The 16,036-nt window shown below is 38.2% G+C and overlaps 1 protein-coding gene across 1 annotated transcript in view; it reads right to left on the bottom strand.

The window, feature by feature from the left end:
* Nucleotides 1-16,036, bottom strand: part of STARD9 (StAR related lipid transfer domain containing 9) — a gene marked incomplete at its 5' end in the record, with an annotated part of 105,425 nt that overhangs the window by 62,687 nt on the left and 26,702 nt on the right. Inside the window, 6 exons of the mRNA XM_083355843.1 lie at nt 585-657; nt 1,153-1,222; nt 6,346-6,458; nt 7,754-7,815; nt 7,905-7,937; nt 8,478-8,594. Of these exons, the coding sequence (XP_083211969.1) occupies nt 585-657; nt 1,153-1,222; nt 6,346-6,458; nt 7,754-7,815; nt 7,905-7,937; nt 8,478-8,594 (468 nt within the window). The remainder of the gene's footprint in view (nt 1-584; nt 658-1,152; nt 1,223-6,345; nt 6,459-7,753; nt 7,816-7,904; nt 7,938-8,477; nt 8,595-16,036) is intronic.

Raw genomic sequence — 16,036 nt, 5'->3', positions numbered from 1 at the left:
CGTGCTACAATCTCAATTCTTGAAGGTTATTATGCCAAATTATTATGCCATTAATTAATTAAAACAATAATTCAATCCAAATAGGAAACATAAAATCAAAGCAAGAGAGGGAAAATAAGAACATTGTAATTAAAACTCCTAATCTACTTTAAGCTAATTTAAGCACTGAAGATTTTCATCAGATATGAAGTTGGAAAGGCAACGTCAATCTTTTATCTCAGCAATTCATTGGGCAGAGGGAGAAAGTGTGAAAACAGAAGGTAAGTTGGCATAAAGGAAGAGAGAGAAAGTGTGGAGGGAAAACAGAGGGAGAAAAAATAGTGGCCTTTTCATTTTTGGTTTCACCCTACTCATCAATATCAAATTAGCTCAATTGAAGGGGATGTGGCTTTCAATTGAAAAAAAATGCCACTCATCTGTATTCCAGAACAGTGATTGCACATCTAAGAGTATAATATAATGTCCCATGGTACAAATTACTTTTATGACAATGTTATTTTGTTACAATGTATTCATAGTTGAAATCAACACCAACAAGATTTGATTTTATGGGTTTCAATAATTATTGGAAAAATTCAACTAACTTGAGTATATTGGATGGTGAAAATAGCATGGGATCTACTGCTGGCATCATGAACATGGGTAGCTGCTGTAATTCTACATACAAGAAAAGAAAAAATAATATTTTATTTTTTATGAGGTAGTTAATGATGACTATGATAACTTATATAGAAAATAAACATGAAAAAAAGTTAATCATCATACCACAAGATGGTATAAGCAGCTGAAGCTGCAGACTATATCTAGAATATCCTTGGAACTAAATGTAAAACTATATTCCATCATATGACTAAGCTACATAGAATCACATGGACTTCACAAACTGCTATATATAGATTATGTCCATAGTTTTTATAAAACACAAAGAAATAAAGTTTCATAAAATTAAAACATTTAAACTAAGAAACTATTATTTGATCAAGATTGTGTTTGCAAAGTTGGAAACACCATTAATTAGTACGCTATTATGGAGGATGATAATTCCTTGCAATGATTAACATTCCTTTTGCTGATGAAACCTGCAGTATGGAAGGACAATGAGAAAAATAATTATAAATAAGAAGCTAACAGGAGTACTTTAATACAAAATACCTATTTGCTATCCCTTCTTCCAGAAGTCCAACTACTTGTCTGTAGTCTGTAACCACATGTTGAGATAGCCCTGGAAGAGATTTTAGGAAAGAAGAATCAATATTTTTTTTTAAAAAAATCTTCCTGTCTTTTAATACTCAGGATCCAGAGGGCACTAAAGAATAGAAATCTTTTCTATGACACTGAGATTAGCAGGAGAGGCTTTTTTGATGAACCTCTACTGCAGCAGAAGCTTTCCTAGTATCCTGGAAAATCTTTTCCTGCATGGAGTCCACGTTGTGGCCTACAACTAAAAATAGCACCTTCAGGGGGGGGGGAATGAAAAAAGAAGAATATCTTCTGCCAAATGTTTAATTATTATTTCAATCAATTTTTAATTTTAATGTTTCTGGGTTGTTGTTTTTTCACTGTACTTCTTTGATTTTTACACTTAATAATTTGTTGTAAGCCACCTTGAATGCCAAAAATACAGAACAGTAGGATATATATTTTGCAATGTATGGCAGTGAAAGTTGGACCATAAGAAAGGCTGAGCGCCAAAGAATTGAGGCCTTTGAATTCTGGTGCTGGAGAAGACTCCTGCGAGTCCCTTGGACTGCAAGGCGATCAAACCGGTCAGTCCTAGAGGAGATCAACCCTGACTGCTCTTTAGAAGGCCAGATCCTGAAGTTGAAACTCAAATACTTTGGCCACCTAATGAGAAGGAAGGACTCACTGGAGAAGAGCCTAACGCTGGGAAAAATTAAGGGCAATAGAAGAAGGGGACGACAAAAAATGAGGTGGCTGGATGGAGTCACTGAAGCAGTAGGCGTGAGCCTAAATGGACTCCAAAAGATGATAGAGGACAGGAAGGGCTGGAGGAACGTTATCCATGTGGTCGCGATGGGTCGGACACGACTTTGCAGCTAACAACACAACAACAACAGGATATATATTTAATAAACAAAGATTTCCAATTAGAAAAATATATTATGAATGAAACAAACAACCACAGTATTGCTGGAATAAGAGGAGATAACTGTTTAAGGTCATTGTGAACACAAAACCAATGAATCAAAGTTAAGTTACATAACGTATTTTAATTGTATGGAAGATAAGGATACCCAGTGATCGCACAAAGCATTCTCCACACTTTTCAAATAATCTCCCATGTCTCTTTTTCCCTTAGTAACCTCTATTAAAATATAACATGAGATAGATACTTTCCAAGCAATAGCCAAACAAGTAATGGGATTGGAAAATTATAGTGCAATGATGTCACATCCATTTTCAGTTAAGACATCAAACTGACAGAAAACAATGAAGAAATTTTACTTTCCCTGTGGAGTAGAATGATTTAGAAATCTCCAACAAATAAATAAATTTGCTCCTTGTAATGATAATCAGCAGCTAAACAGTGGCAATATAATTTAACTGAGCAAAAGATCAGAAAGGCATTAGGATGATGAGAGGAATACATGGGCTGATCAGGTAAGGTGATGGCATCAATGGAAAAGGAAGTAATGAACAAGACTAAGGAGAGGGCAGGGTGAACTAACTGGGTGGTGTCTTCTAGCATGGCAATGGGAGGTAAGGCTTTGGGTGGGCTGACTCATAGACTCTGTAAAGGTAAAGGCAGTGGTGGGATTCAGATATGTGAACAACCGGTTCTCTGTGTGGATGCCACTTCCACAAGTCCATTCTGGGCCTGGGCAACAAAAAATTAGCTACTGGTTCTGCCGAACTGGTGCGAACTGGCTGAATCCCACCACTGAATAAAGGTATACAGAATAATGACACTGATGGAGATATGCAAGATCCATTGGTTGAGTGGGATGGGGATGAAATATATTTTAAGTCCACAACATACAGATATTTATTTATTTATTTATTTATTTATTTATTTATTTATTTAATGGGACTTATATGCCGCCCTATCTCCCAAAGGACTCACGGTGGCTAACAACAATAAAATACAAGTAAAAATACAAATATTAAACTATATCTATAGCCCCAACTACAACCAATAAAACCTTAAAACCGTATTAAAAACCCCTTATCATCAGTCCAGGTCGGCCTGTTGGAAAAGAAATGTCTTAAGGTCACGACGAAAGGACCGGAGGTCTGGGGTCATCCGGAGCTCCAGGGGAAGCTGATTCCACAGGGCAGGTGCCCCCACAGAGAAGGCCCTCCCCCTGGGGGTCGCCAGCCGACATTGTCTGGCCGACAGCACCCTGAGGAGGCCCTCTCTGTGTGAGCGCACAAGGCGATGGGAAGTCGTTCCTGGCAGCAGACAGTCCTGCAGGTATCCCGGGCCTAAGCCATGTAGGGCTTTATAGGTAAGAACCAGCACCTTAAATCTCACCCGAAGGGCAACCGGTAACCAATGCAGCTCACGCAGGAGGGGTGTAATATGGGAGTATCGGGATGCTCCTATCACAACCCGTGCGGCCGCATTCTGCACAAGCTGAAGTCTTCGGGTGGTCTTCAAGGGCAGCCCCATGTAGAGAAGATTGCAGTAATCAACACGGGAGGTAACGAGCGCATGAGTGACCGTATGTAAAGCACCTCGGTCCAGATAGGGGCGCAACTGGCGCACCAGGCGAACCTGGGCAAATGCCCCCCAGGCTACGACTCCTATATGATCTTCTAAACTGAGTCGTGCATCCAGGAGGACGCCTAAATTGCGTGCCCTATCAATGGGAGGTAACACCTCTCCCCCCATAACCAAAGATGGAATTTCCTGGACTACACGAGATGCCGATATGTAAAGCCACTCGGTCTTGGCTGGGTTGAGTTGGAGCCTGTTCTTCCCCATCCAGATTCATACTGCTTCCAGGCAACGGGACATCACGTTGAGGGCATCACTGGGTTGGTTCGGGGTAGAGATGAAAAGCTGGGTATCATCAGCATATTGATGATACCTTACCCTGAAACCACGGATGATCTCACCCAGTGGCTTCATACAGATGTTGAACAGGAGGCGAGAGAAGACCGACCCCTGGGGCACCCCACAATCAAGGGGCCTCGGGGTTGACCTCTGCCCCCCTGCCAACACCGTCTGTGAATGGCCCGAGAGGTAGGAGGAGAACCACTGTAGAACGGTGCCTTCCACTCCCAACCCCCCGAGACGTCGCAGCAGGATACCATGGTTGATGGTATCAAAAGCCGCTGAGAGATCTAATAGGACCAGGACAGAGGAATAACCCCTATCCCGGGCCCACCAGAGATCATCCACCAGCACGACCAATGCTGTTTCTGTGCTGTACCCGGGCCTGAAACCCGATTGGTACAGATCCAGATACTCAGTTTCCTCCAGGACCAGCGGGAGCTTCTGTGCCACCACGCTCTCAACAACCTTCACAAGAAAGTGAAGGTTGGAGACAGGACAAAAATTATTCAAAATAGCTAATAATATCTGAAAGTGGCTCCGACAGACTCCTCCCTAATTTGCTTGAATATATAGAGGATGAAAAAGCACAGAATAATCAGATTTGCAAGATTTTGTTATTATACCTGAACTCAATAAACATAATTTTAGCTTTCCTATAGAGTCGATTTCTTGTTCTAGTCTACCTAATAGTGCTAATAGAACAGGAAAGTTGGATAACGAATCCCAGGCTTGCCCTGTTTGCCTATTAACCTCCCTAGAATTTTTCTTGGACAAAATCTAGAACATCTAAAATCAACATCTAAAATCAAATCAACTGGCCCTTGACTCACCTGGAACAGTCTGACTGAGATACCTTATATTTTTAATTGAACAACAATAACTTTAATGTATAATAAATTCCAACAAATAACTGGCAAATTTAGGGAGATAGTTGGTGTTCATGGCAGAGCACATCCATGCAGGCAGCTCTTGATGTACATTCTACAGTGCATCCAGCAGAGTGCATCCATGAACACCAATGCAGAAGACACAATGAAAACTCCTTAATCTCACAACGTGAACAGACCGAACTACAATTAGCTGGAAACTGGGAGCATCCTTAACCAATCTTCCTTCTGATCTTTCAAGACTTCCTGGTCAGGTTAGGTATTGATGGCTCCTTCTATTCATGTATCAGGTTTATATTACACTACTAATATTATATGATTAATAATTTATTCAAACTGAATTATCAGTTTTGAAATCAGTTCAATCTGGGTATACAGTAAAGCATTTTATGTCTATCACATGACATTGTTAAACAAAGAGGGTTTAATTTTTTTAAAGAAAGCTTATTTGAAAGTCTGAACTGCAATGTTTCACTGTTAGCAACAGAAGGACACCAGTTCTTTGCAAGACCTTCTGAACTTAGAGACACATTCAATACAACAGCTTTATATGGAATGCCCCCCTAAAGGTTACGCAGATGTAATTAGCTAGGTCCCAATTACTTGATTTGTTAAAACCAATCTTATCTACACAATTCCATACAAAATACACTTTCAAAAGTAGTTTGTATTAATAACTGCAACTTTTAGTAGTTTTTCATTAATAGCTTGCATTACTATTAAGAATAATGTATTCAAGGTTTACATTCAATAATTTTCTTGCCAAAAATTATTGACTCTTTATCTCAAATAAATTTTGGCAGCAACTGGAGAATATATGTCAGTCATTAGATAGCTAGATGCATAAAACTCATAAACTTAGGAAAACTTAGAAGTGCTACAAGCTCTTTGAATAACATTGGATCTCCATCCATCCCTCAGAACTTCTAGAAACAGTAAGCAAAAGCAATGGCAAAGTGAATGATAAAATGGTAAAACATTTCACAAGATGTAAGGCAGACATGTCAAACACAAGGCCCAGGGACCAGATCCGGCCCACGAAGTGGTTTCATGCGGCCCGTGAAGCCATCCTGGAAACAGGGAGGGAACGGCCCCCACTGCCTTGGCCCTGGCCCAGAGACCCTCCTTCTGCCAGAGACCCTCAGATCTGTCCCACTCCTGCCCAGGCCCCCATAGGCACCCTTGATGCGAACGATGTAGAGCTGGCCACGTCCACCCAGTAGGCCATATGCACTCTAGCCACGCCCACCCAGTAGGCCACACCCACCCAGGCCACACCCACCCAGCCCCCTAAGGGCAACCGCAATGCTGATGCGGCCCTCAATGAAATTGAGTTTGACATCCCTGAGGAAATAAAACTGAAAAAAGAAAAAAAATATTTCTCTGTGTGTGTCTCTCTCTCTGAGTAATATCTAACTTTAAAAAGACAATTACCTTGAACATATGGACCCATCTCAGGGTGTTCACGGACACGAAGTGTATATGGCTTCTTATGGTTTGACTGCTTTAATAAATCGCGGACTTGCTCATTATAGATTTCTAGGAAACTGGAAAGAAACAGAGATGAGCAAAAAATCTACATCAAAGTATTTGGACAGTGAAGTAGCAAGGACAATCCAGCAAAGTAATTGTGGGGTAAAAGGGGGTCTGGCAAAAAATGATTTCTGTATTATTTTATTGGTTGGCTTGAGGTCTGAAATGAATACAGTCACAAAATATTGTAAGAATAGTTTTGGGGAATATTTGATAGAGAGGCACAGCAACCATGTGGAAATGCCCTAGGTGTTAATACTATGTTTCAATCTAAATGTTCCTTTTCTCTCAGAGAAGATTTTTGTTAAGACAGGGAATTTCTATTGGAGAGTTGTGCATTGCCTTGCATTTAATTCCAAGAGCATTCAGAGGAGTGAACATAATACCCAATTATAATTCTTTAAAGCAGCCTTTTTTGGGATTCTATGGGAAATGCAAAAGGTGGCTGAACAATCCCACAAAAAGGAATAATTGCTTTAAAGAGCCGTAGAAGCTACTACGTTCATATTCCTAGACCAGTGATGGCGAAACTTTTAGAGACCGAGTGCCCAAACTGCAACCCAAAACCCACTTATGTATCATTGGGTGCCGGGTGGATGTGGCCCATTGGCTGGGCGTGGCCCATTGGCTGGGCGTGGCTGTGGCGGTAACGGCAGACTGGGTGGGACTAAAAAGTTCAATCAATCAATTCCAACTTTGCAAGATTTTTTTTCCTGCGAGAAGTTGAAATTAATTGATTCATTGAACCTTTTTTTTTGCACACGGTGGCAGAGGGTTAAAGCGAAAAGGTTTTATAAAACCCAGCTGGGACTGGGGCGATGGTGCACGTGCCCACAGAGAGGGCTCTGCGTGCCACCTGTGGCACCCGTGCCATAGGTTCGCCACCGCAGTCCTAGACACTCTGAAGTATCTTTTCAGAATCAAATCAAAAACACTACAAAGCCCTATTAATTCCATTTCCTGCATTTTTGCATTTGTAAAAGCTATTATTTAAGTATATACTACATTTACTGTTAATATATCACTAAATATTTACTTTGACACACTATCATAACCAATGCCTACATTATACTGTCAATGTAAAAGTTGTATAAAGTTAATGGGATTTCTAAATGTTTAAGAATAACTGAGTACAGTCCAAATATTAGACATCCAAATATCCTCTAACACACAGTGTAATTACAAATGACAATAATTATGCTTTTTAGTTCAAGGAAACACAGAAAGGAAGAAATTACCAGTGGTTTGATACAGAAAAGAAGAACTGATAAAAACATATGACCATAACAGAAAATAAAGTAATACCTACCTAACTTCTACTCTGCATGATGTTGACTGCTTGGAAGAGGCACCTTCTCTTGAAAAAAGACCCTATGAAAAGCAATAATTTATATTTCCTATTTTCTGTGAGAAAATTAAGCAAACTTAAATGAAGTATTTCATTTAATAACATAAATTACCTGACATATCCGAGGTGTTAATCCAATGGAAGCCTTGAAAAAAAGAAGGGATTATGTGAAAACTGTTCCTCTGTGTTTTAGAACAGGGGTCTTCAAAATTGGCCCTTTTATGACTTGTGGGCTTCAACTCCCAGAATTCCTCAGCCAGCCATACTGAGCCATGCTGAGAGTTGAAGTCTCCCCATCTTAAAAGTTGTCAAGGTTGGGAAACATTGACCCAAAGTATTGAGTTAGTGCTGAGGAAACATACAGAAAGCTACATGCCAAGCAAAGGGAATAGCACAAAATAATGTCCTGTCTTAAAACTTTCATCACACCTGTGCTTCAACTTAACAAAGTCAGACTATACAGGAGCATATTATTAGTATAGGACTATATTCTTGTAAAATAGTATGAAAAGTATTATCTTAATTTCGTTAGGAAACTATAACATCTGTTACATTAATGCAAACAATTAAGTTGCCAATATTTTTTTAAAAAATCCTTCAAATGGTGATCTTGAACGTTAAACTATACATATACATATACACATAAATATATATATATAAATATAAAGCAAAAGGTATAACTCACTGGAGTGCCCATCATGGTATATGTTTTTCCAGAACCTGTCTGTCCATAAGCAAAAAGACAAATATTGTATCCTTTAAAAGCACTGGATAGCACCATTGTACCAAGATCCTGAAAAACCTGCAAATAACAAAGAGAGAAATTATACTTTGATGTGTGATGGTAAGTGTATTGTTTGTATATCTAAAATGCTTTGAAAATCTAGCATAGAGTTTCTCCAAACAGAAAGAGGGAATGAAAGGGCAAAACGCTTTAACAAAATACAAAGGTCAATCTGGTACATTTTTAATTTCTTAAAATTTCTCTCCAATCAACATAATGAAATTACTTCACCAAGCTTCTTTCATGTACATTTCATTCTCGATGGATACTGGTAATCCTCGACTTATGACCACAATTAAGCCCAAAATTTCCATACTAAGCAAGACAGTTAAGCGAGCTTTGCCTCATTTTATGACTTTTCATGCCACAGTTGTCTAATGAATCACTGCAATTGTTAGGTCAAATGAATCTGGCTTCCCCATTGACTTTGTCCAAAGGTTGCAAAAGGTGATCACATAAATCTGGGACACTGCAACTGACAAAAATACAGGTAGTGCCTGTCTCCTGTTCCTCCCAGCCCCCAAACTCCTTTCTGCCACCAATGGAACATTTTTTGCCTGGATGGAGAACTGACGGAAACTGGAAGCTTTGTCTGCTTGCAAATGGGGTGCTTGAAAGCAAACAAACCTTCCAGTCTCTGTCAGCTCTCCATCTGGGCGAAAAGTATTTGGGCACCTATGGGGCGCATGGAAACAGAACAAATCGCTCCTTTCTCCAGCACCCCATTTGCAAGCAGACGAAGCTTCCAGCCTCCGTCAGTTCTCTGTCCAGGTGAAAAGTGTTATGGTGGTGGCCGAAAGGGGTTGGGGGGAGAGGAGCAGGAGACAGACACCACAAACAATTTTCGTGCCCAGGAGCTTCCATCGACTCTCCTCTCCCCCAGAGGCAAAGAAACAGCGGCAGAGAGGAGACAGATCTTTGTAGTAAGATAGGCAGCTAATAAATGTTATAAATACAGTAAATGAAAATAATTAACATAACAATTTTATTGTGATTTAAAAAACCTGTATTCTTAATTCAAAATTCCTATCAAAAATAGAGATCAGCTTCTTAAAAAACATATCTGCACTTTAAAAGAATATAAAAATGTATCCAATTCTACAGATTATTATCAAATGCATAAACTAATGGTGCTACAAGATTAAATTAGATTAATGGTTTATCTACGGTAGTCATGTATCTTGTTTCCTAGCTTGGCCAATCCAGATGCCAACAGTTGATCAAGGTAATAAATGCAAACCCACAGCCTCCAGCTCATCACTGGGATTCAGAAATATATTTTCTCTGATTCTAGAATTAGCACAAAAGCATCATGCTTTATCTTTCACAACTTCTTCTAACCAGTTTAACAGTCATCTATGTTAATAGCCCTTACCGCATCTTTGAATTCCAATAAATCCACTGGGTTAACCACATGAAGTACTGTCTTTTCTCTGCCCAGATAAAACTGCTATAATTTTTCTTCACAACTGTACTACTACTCCGTAGTATAATAAATGTCTTGCTGCTCAAGTACAACTCAGTTATCAAATTTTGCTGAACAAAATAAAACATAATAGGGGAAGTAGAAGGCAGAAAATAATTGAAAACTGCTTTTTGCATGTTGGATTAAGGTACTGTTAGATTTTCTAACAACCGTTTGCCACCTAAGTTAAATAATAAAATGTTGGGTTTGCTTAAAGGTAAAGGTAAAGGTTCCCCCGCACACGCGTGCTAGTCGTTTCCGACTCTAGGGGCCGGTGCTCATCTCCGTTTCAAAGCCGAAGAGCCAGCGCTTGTCCAAGGACGTCTCCGTGGTCATGTGGCCGGCATGACTAGACGCCAAAGGCGCATGGAACGCTGTTACCTTCCCACCGGAGCGGTCCCTATTTTTCTACTTGCATTTTTACGTGCTTTCGAACTGCTAGGTTGGCAGAAGCTGGGACGAGTAACAGGCGCTCACTCTGCTACGCGGCACTCGGGATTCGACCCGCCAAACTGCCGACCTTCTGATCGACAAGCTCAGCGTCCTAACCCACTGAGCCACCACGTCCCATTGGGTTTGCTTAGTTTGTAATAAAATATGACTTTGATCTTGTTGGACGTATTATCAAATCATGCAGATCCTATTGGGTGCTGTTCTTTTTTTATGTACTCTGTGGCATTAATACGGTCAAATTGGTTCCTTTTACAAACATCGCAAATCTTTCCTATTTTGTAGTTGAGACCAAAATACTCCCAAATATTGCAATTACAACATCTGTTTTTATTTAAATTGATGCTTTCTGTGAAGAAAAGAATGCTCTTTCTAAAAAAGAGGAAGAATGCCAACATTGTTAACGTTCCAGGAAGTTGTACTTTTTAATGAACACTAACTTTCAACAAAATTATTCAAGAACATGGACTAAAGATTCACTCTTCTCTTTCGATCTATTCCTAATAAAATATACAGTTACTACAAGAAGGCATGTGCTAGTTCTCTTAAGATTTGTTTTAATATATTGTCAATCCTGTATGTTGTATTGAATAAATTTTGGAGTTAATTTTTTTTTCATCTTCTGGTTTGATTCCTGAATCCATTCTTATTCACCTTTCTTTTAAATGGAAATTAAATGAATACTTCATCTATATCAAAAGATACAAAATCTTGAATTATGATTTTATAGTCCTTTTTGCTTACTGTCATTCATTAATTCCTTCAACAGTTCAGTTAGAGCAGTGATGGCGAACCTTTTAGAGACCGAGTGCCCAAACTGCAACCCAAAACCCACTTATGTATCGTCAGGTGCCAGGTGGGCATGGCCCACTGGGTGGACATGGCTGCGCTGGTAACGGCAGACTGGGTGGGACTAAAAAGTTCAATCAATCAATTCCAATTTTGCGAGATCTTTTTTTTCCCTGTGAGAAGTTGAAACTGATTGATTGATTGATTGAACCTTTTTTTTTTGCACACAGCAGTGGAGGCCTAAAACGAAAAGGTTTTATAAAACCCAGCTGAAGGCCTAGGATTGGGGCGACGGCGTGTGTGCCCACAGAGAGGGCTCTGTGTACCACCTGTGGCAACCGTGCCATAGGTTCACCACCAGGGAGTTAGAGCATAGGTGTGTGAACATACATACATATTTCAGGACACTCTTAAGAATTAATTATGGGAATCATCCCTCCAATACATTACTAGGTATTTTCAAGCTTAAAATCTCAAAAATTGATAGAAACTCAATTTTTCTGGCAATTTTAATGCCAAAATATTGGTATCATAGATGATACTATCTTCAATCATCCTTCCTGAACATTCTAGTTTTATAAAAGTTTTTGAAGTGTCTGATAAAATTAGATTATTAATTGATATTAATAGACAAATATTTAAAACAACGAAAGACTGCATTGCTGGTCTCCTTGGATGTAGAAAAAGCCTTTGGTATGATGGAGAAGTAACTTCTGATTCCATATTCATGTAAAACATTGAATCCCACTAACTTTTGTTAAATGCCCTCTAAATCAACATACAGAATAAGCTTTCCCAGATTCATAAACTCTGTATTCTGCTGAAGAGTGAAAACCCACTCTACACTTTCATTGCCTAGTTTAAAGCCACACTACATTTCTCAGTATTTCTCAAACTTTTTGGCACTCTTGCAATCCCAATTCTAACCAGTATCTTCCCAGGCTGGTTTAACAAATTTATCCTTTCTGCATAATTTGCATTCATTCTTGGAAACTTTCCTTTGTATAGGGAGGAGAAACAGCATTCTTCCAATCATCAGGCACAAATGCAGTTTTTGTGCACACAATAAATAAGTTGCATAGTTGCTCCAAAAGCAACCATAAGCATATTTTAACATTTTTCCAAACACCTACAGTTTTACCACTTTGCATACTATCATGGTGTTTATGGCTTCCATTTTTCTAGATACTAACATTTATAGGATTCATTTCAATTCCATTCTTCAAACTATCGCTAGTGAGATCCCTTTAAAATACTTCTTAGCATCTTCGCCAGTCAATTTTGTTCCAAGTAATTTTATTACCTTTGTGTTTTATTACATCAAATCTGGAAATTCCAAAAAATATTTTTATTTTCAGCAAAATTTGATTTTCTCTTCCTCTATCTTTATCATTCCTTGCTCTTTTTTGACTTTGTAATTATTTTTTGCTCTATATACTGTACAGCATTTGATATCTTTCACTCTTCCTTTTTCCAACATTTCTCTTACGAGCATTTTTTCCTCAATCAAGGCCATTTTCCCCTGATAATTCTGTCCATTTTTTCGCATACTTCCCATTAGAATAATTCCACTCATTTCTCTAGCAATTTGTGTTATAATTAATTTCAGTTCCAAACAGCTTACACATTCCATTTCCTTATGTATACTTTCCCATGCATTCTTAGCCTATTTTGCAGGGTGGTGTTGTTGTTTTTTTAATAGGACTCAACTTCTTTTTGTGTGGGGCCTTTTTACATTTGGGGTAAATATAAAATGTATGGCATATAAAATCCCTAAATATTTAAGATTATGTGAGTTTTTCTCAACTAAGATCACATAATTCCAAAAGGGAACACAATTAAATTACATATTAATGTAATTATTAATCACATTAATAATTAGTATAATTAATCATTAGTTATTTAATTATACTTATATAATCAGAATCATCTATAAGTACTTTAAATCTAAAAATACTGAATTGTGTGGATTAATGGTAGTTAAGGCTATGATGAATTCTCATAAAATTTAATCAAACTGAAGACATTTTTAAGTGAAATTTTTATGGGAGGACCACAGGCAGAATGTAAATTGTGTGTCATCATAATACATATACAGTAATCCACTTTTGAGCCTTTAAATCCAAAAGAAAGACATTATGTAAGAATTTCTCACATTTTTTTCCTAAGGTCATAAAATGGGGACAGCTAAAGAATGAAGGGATGGGTACTGTAAAATGACACCAGCACTCTCTGCCACCTTGCAATATAAAGAATCGCTAAAATATTCTGAAAATGATAAGAAAAATACAGGGCTTTCCCACAATTATTGATAATGTTATTAAAAACAGATATCAACACAGTATTAATTTTGATCAACAGTACTTTCAAATCTATGGATTGGAATATGTTTGAAAACAGACACTACAGACACATATCTTCAAAGACATCTCTGATGGTTTTTGAATTTGATAAATTTTCCAACAAATAATGTATATAAGAATACATAAAGCACCACAATATTTATCTTCGAAAAATGCAAATCTGCTGAGAATTGAAACCCTGTCAGTTCAAATGATACATATGGTAATGATTTAGCTGGCAATAGAGATGGTTCTTGATTAACAACCAGTTTAGCAGTCATTCAAATTTAGCACCATGCTAGGTGAGTGACACCTATGCCAGATCCTCATAGTTACAACATTCACAGTGTCCTTGCCATTGCATGATTACAATCTAGGCACTAGGTGCCCAGCTCACAATTATGAAGTCACAGCATCCTGTCGTCGTGATGCCCAATTGCAACCCACTCTCTAGCTTCAAAGTCAATGGGGAAGCCAGCAGGAGCTTGTAAATGGTCACCATATGACTTCACCCATAATGATGGTGCAGGATTCACTTAAAGCAAACATGCCAAACTCGTGATGTCATGTGACGTCATGCAAAGTTTCAGGACGGTTTTGCCATTGCCGGCAATGGGGTGGGTGCAGCTTCTGCATGAAGTGTCCAGTCCGTGGACCAGCAGTTTGACACCCCTGACTTAAAGGCAATAGGAAATGCAGTAATATCCATTGCTAAATGTTGCAATCACATGTCACATTTTACGACCCCACTGCTTAGTGATGGAAATTCCAGTCCAAATTATCATCTTTGAGGACTACCTATAACAATATTAAGCATACACCTAATCCTGTAGGCATCTGTAATGATATAGCAATACAATCAGGACTGAGCCATAAATGCCAGAAAAGTAACCACTCTATATCTGAGTTATTTTACACTTGGGAGTTATTATTCTATTGGGCTACAAAGTTTTATGCCACATTTTACAGGCTTAATAATTGTTCTTTAAGCAGCCTCCCCCCAAAAAAATATTTTGATGGCCCAAACTGTACATATTTGGTCAATAAAATATATCAAGGAAACTACTAACAGGAGTTAAATTATAACCCTGAGGATCATTATAGATGGCCAAGGCATCAACTAAATTATTTATCCCTCTGTCAAAGTAATAAAAGACAACGTGAAAAGAACCGTTATAGAAGCGGGGTAGAAGAAGGGTGCCCTTTCTTATTAAAAAGGTAAAAAGCAAATACAGGAAGGAAGGACTAATGTAGTAGCTTTGTTCCATCAATGCAGGGTCTTTTCTGCATGTGAATCTCACGAGGAATACCAAATTAATCCCAGCTGAAGCCTTTCTATGTGAAAAAGAAAGCAACAACCAGAACACAGGGACGCTCATTATATTCATTAATGGAGGAAGAAACTTCTGCTATGACGCTAGGTTTATTTAAGTAAGGTTACTCTATTCAGGATAAAAAGAGAGGCTGGTCATTTTGCAGCGTTTTCTTTCTCCTGTAAAGAGATGACTGGCTACACCACTAGGAATCCTAGCCAATCCTCAGCTTCTCATTCTCTGCACAATTAAACAGGAAATCGTGAAATAGAATGAGTCTATTCTCCAATAGATCAATCTAGAGAAAAGTCCATTGGCTCTGTGTCTAGAAGAGAGGCTCCGCTATTGTCTGTTAAGTGTTAGCTTAAGAAATGGTAATTAGTTATGAAAATAAAATAAGCTTCTCAAAAATCACTTCCTCGATATTTGGGCAGCTATCCATATCCAAGAAAGTCTCATCAATTAATGTGAAAGGCTATCCTTTTTTCTTTTTTTTTTTTGAAAGCCAGATACTACGCAAGTGTCCTTCTTCCTCGTTTTTCTTGTACTGCAATAGAGAAAGAGATAAGATCGGGTTTTATCTCTTTTCTATTTTAGAGTTTTTATTTTAGGAGGTTTTGACAGTTTTTCTAAGTGACCTGTGGATTTTTTTAAAGGAAGAAGCAGTAAAAATGGACTTTTAATCATTATAAAGAAGGGTGCAATTTTTAAGCAATACTTGGTTAGATTAATGGAACAATAACCTGATGTCTCACATAAACCGGGCTCATAAATATGGGAGTTTTTTTTTAAAAAAAAAACACACCTCCTTAAGTTTTGCTTTTGAAGGAAACAAGTGATTTTTGTACAAGAATTATCCAGGGCAGGACTGGTGTTATTATCCAAATGGCATTGCAGATAAGTAAATTTTCTTACAGGTAAATTACAGAAAGAGGTCTACATAACTTAACCTTTTTTTGCAGAAATTGAGAAAACCACTAAAAGACTACAGAAAGTGGCAGAGACAAATGCTTTAACTCATTTCTAAATGGGATCTTGCATTAAAAAGAGCTCCTACATAAATATATCCAATTATCACCAATCTCTCCTACATAGTGAAGT

Source organism: Vipera ursinii (assembly GCF_947247035.1).
Source record: "Vipera ursinii genome assembly, chromosome: 1".
NCBI classification, from domain to species: domain Eukaryota; kingdom Metazoa; phylum Chordata; class Lepidosauria; order Squamata; family Viperidae; genus Vipera; species Vipera ursinii.
This window is presented reverse-complemented; position numbering and strand designations above follow the sequence as displayed.